Genomic DNA, 2,222 nt, shown 5'->3' on the forward strand with positions numbered 1-2,222 from the left:
GGATGGGCCTACCTATCATGGCTTCGATGGCGTTGCGCGTTGAAAAAACTCTGGATATTCTGCTGTTATTCGCCCTTCTCTCTATTTCTGGCTTGCATAGTTGCTCACTTAGCTGATGGAGAAACATCCTACGGCGGCTTGTATATGACTTCAGGTGAGTGTTGTTGTCAACGTATATTATGTATGCAGCAAACGCAGCAACGTCCACAATATTATAAAAGAAAGCCAAAGGCCATCTATTTGTGCGCCGCTTGGTACTATATTCGGACAAGCACATGTCCATGCTATCAACTCCACCTTTGGTTTTGTTGTAGTCCAATATAAGCAATGGCTTCTTCTTAGGACCGGACGTTTCTGTTGTATAATGAGAAGTGGACAATAATACAACTGCCTTGTTTTTCTTGGGCACGTACGAGCACATCGTAAAGTGATTATAGAACCCAAACATTGACGATTCAGCCTCACGTCCCTTGGGGTTGGCAAATGCTGCTGGCACGAATGTACGCCTTTTGTTGCAAGTACCCAATATAGATAAATTATTGTCTATCCTCAAAGATTTTGCCAAGTTGTAGCTAGTGAAAAAGCTGTCACATACAATATTTCTTCCACTTCCATCAAAAAGGTTGATACATAAATGTTTGACTATTCTTTCACCAACGTTTCTTTCACGTTCACCAGACGGTGCCATTCCTGTTTAGATTTGTCCCTACATTGAAAAATTAAATTCAATTTAGTTATTTATACTTTCAACAATATTGATAGTACCTACAATGGATAGGACGAAATGGAGTCGCACACCCACCACACTTTTATCCCATATTTGGCAGGTTTTGATGGTATGTATTGCGTGAAACCAGTTCCACCACGATAAGCATACAATTGTTCATCTACGGTGACGTTGGCTCCTGCCACATAATATCTACGAAGACAGCTGTTTAGCATCAAAAAAACGTCCGATATTGCTGCTGCTTTGTCAGTTTGTTTGCGCTGCTGGCGTGTGTTTCCATTATCAAAACGAATGAATCGGCTAATTTCCCAAAATGGTCGTACACTCATTGCAGCATGATATAATGGATGTGATTTAGTATTCCACAAATCTTTCGTATGCACGTAACCAGAATGTGTAACGCCACTTAGTAAAAGTACGCCCAAATATGCATCAAATTCACTTTCTGTTATGAGAATCCATGATCTCGGTTTTCTTGTTGGATGTTTTGCATTGTCATCATCAAAAAATTGCCTTGCCTTTCGATTTGATTCACGAATAATTATGTCGCATATTTCGTCTGACATTATCAATTTGAACGTTTCTGAAATGGTCAAACCTTGCGTTGCCCGTACTGGTCCAGATTGTGCACTTCTTAGAATGTTGTGCGTACTGAATCTTACAGGTTGTGGTTGTATCGAAGACCAAACATTACCGTCTCTGGCAGTAAAATATTCCCCAGTTTCAATTGGTGCATCTTCAAGTTCTTCATCAGAATCACTGTCGTCCTCTGGGTCATATTCTGGTAACGTGGGCTCTTCTAAGTCTGAGTCATCACCACCAATATCACCTACACATTCATCAAAAGCCTCGTCACCAACTACTGAATCGTGGTCACTTATTTCTTCTTGGCTCTCTTCAAGCGTTTGACGAATATATGCTTGCTGTTCTTCGTACGAAAGTGCGCTTAGTTGTCGTGGAGTAAGCCATTCACCATCTGCCATTTCACTTTGATTTTATTTTTTTATTTCCACAAAATAAACAGAAACGTCCTTTCACTTCGAATCATACGTGCATGATAAAATCCCTAATACTGGTAAACCCTATTTTATACTTTTTAGCGCAGGTACTAGCGATTTTATGCCTGAGTTTTTATGTTTGCAACCTAAAGTAATCCTTATAAACACAAAACAATAAGTACTACCCACATCATCAGCGACCCTTAATAATCCAGAAAATATGTACACTTGTATATATGTATATTTGTTAAACTATATCAAGGTTGCCGTGAAGAAATGTAAGCTAGGTTTTTTTTAACCATGACCATTTTAAACACATGCATACGTATATTATCGATAAAAAGCAAATGTGTGAGTATATTAGTAAAAAAATCTGAATCGCAAGCGATTAGTTGAATGTGTACCTGCCGGGTTATAACGGCATGCCATTTGCCATACAAAACGTATGGACATACCAGGGTGTGTTGCTGTTGACGTGCGTAAAAAAGTTCTGCTGT

The 2,222-nt window shown here is 39.3% G+C and overlaps 1 protein-coding gene across 1 annotated transcript; it reads right to left on the minus strand.

The window, feature by feature from the left end:
* Window positions 1-765: 765 nt before the first annotated feature.
* LOC126766693 (piggyBac transposable element-derived protein 4-like) lies at window positions 766-1,710 on the minus strand. Its single transcript, XM_050484425.1, has one exon. It carries the CDS (start codon window positions 1,708-1,710, stop codon window positions 766-768), a length of 945 nt encoding a protein of 314 aa, XP_050340382.1.
* Window positions 1,711-2,222: the final 512 nt, after the last annotated feature.

Source organism: Bactrocera neohumeralis, unplaced genomic scaffold (assembly GCF_024586455.1).
Source record: "Bactrocera neohumeralis isolate Rockhampton unplaced genomic scaffold, APGP_CSIRO_Bneo_wtdbg2-racon-allhic-juicebox.fasta_v2 ctg2130, whole genome shotgun sequence".
NCBI lineage: Eukaryota > Metazoa > Arthropoda > Insecta > Diptera > Tephritidae > Bactrocera > Bactrocera neohumeralis.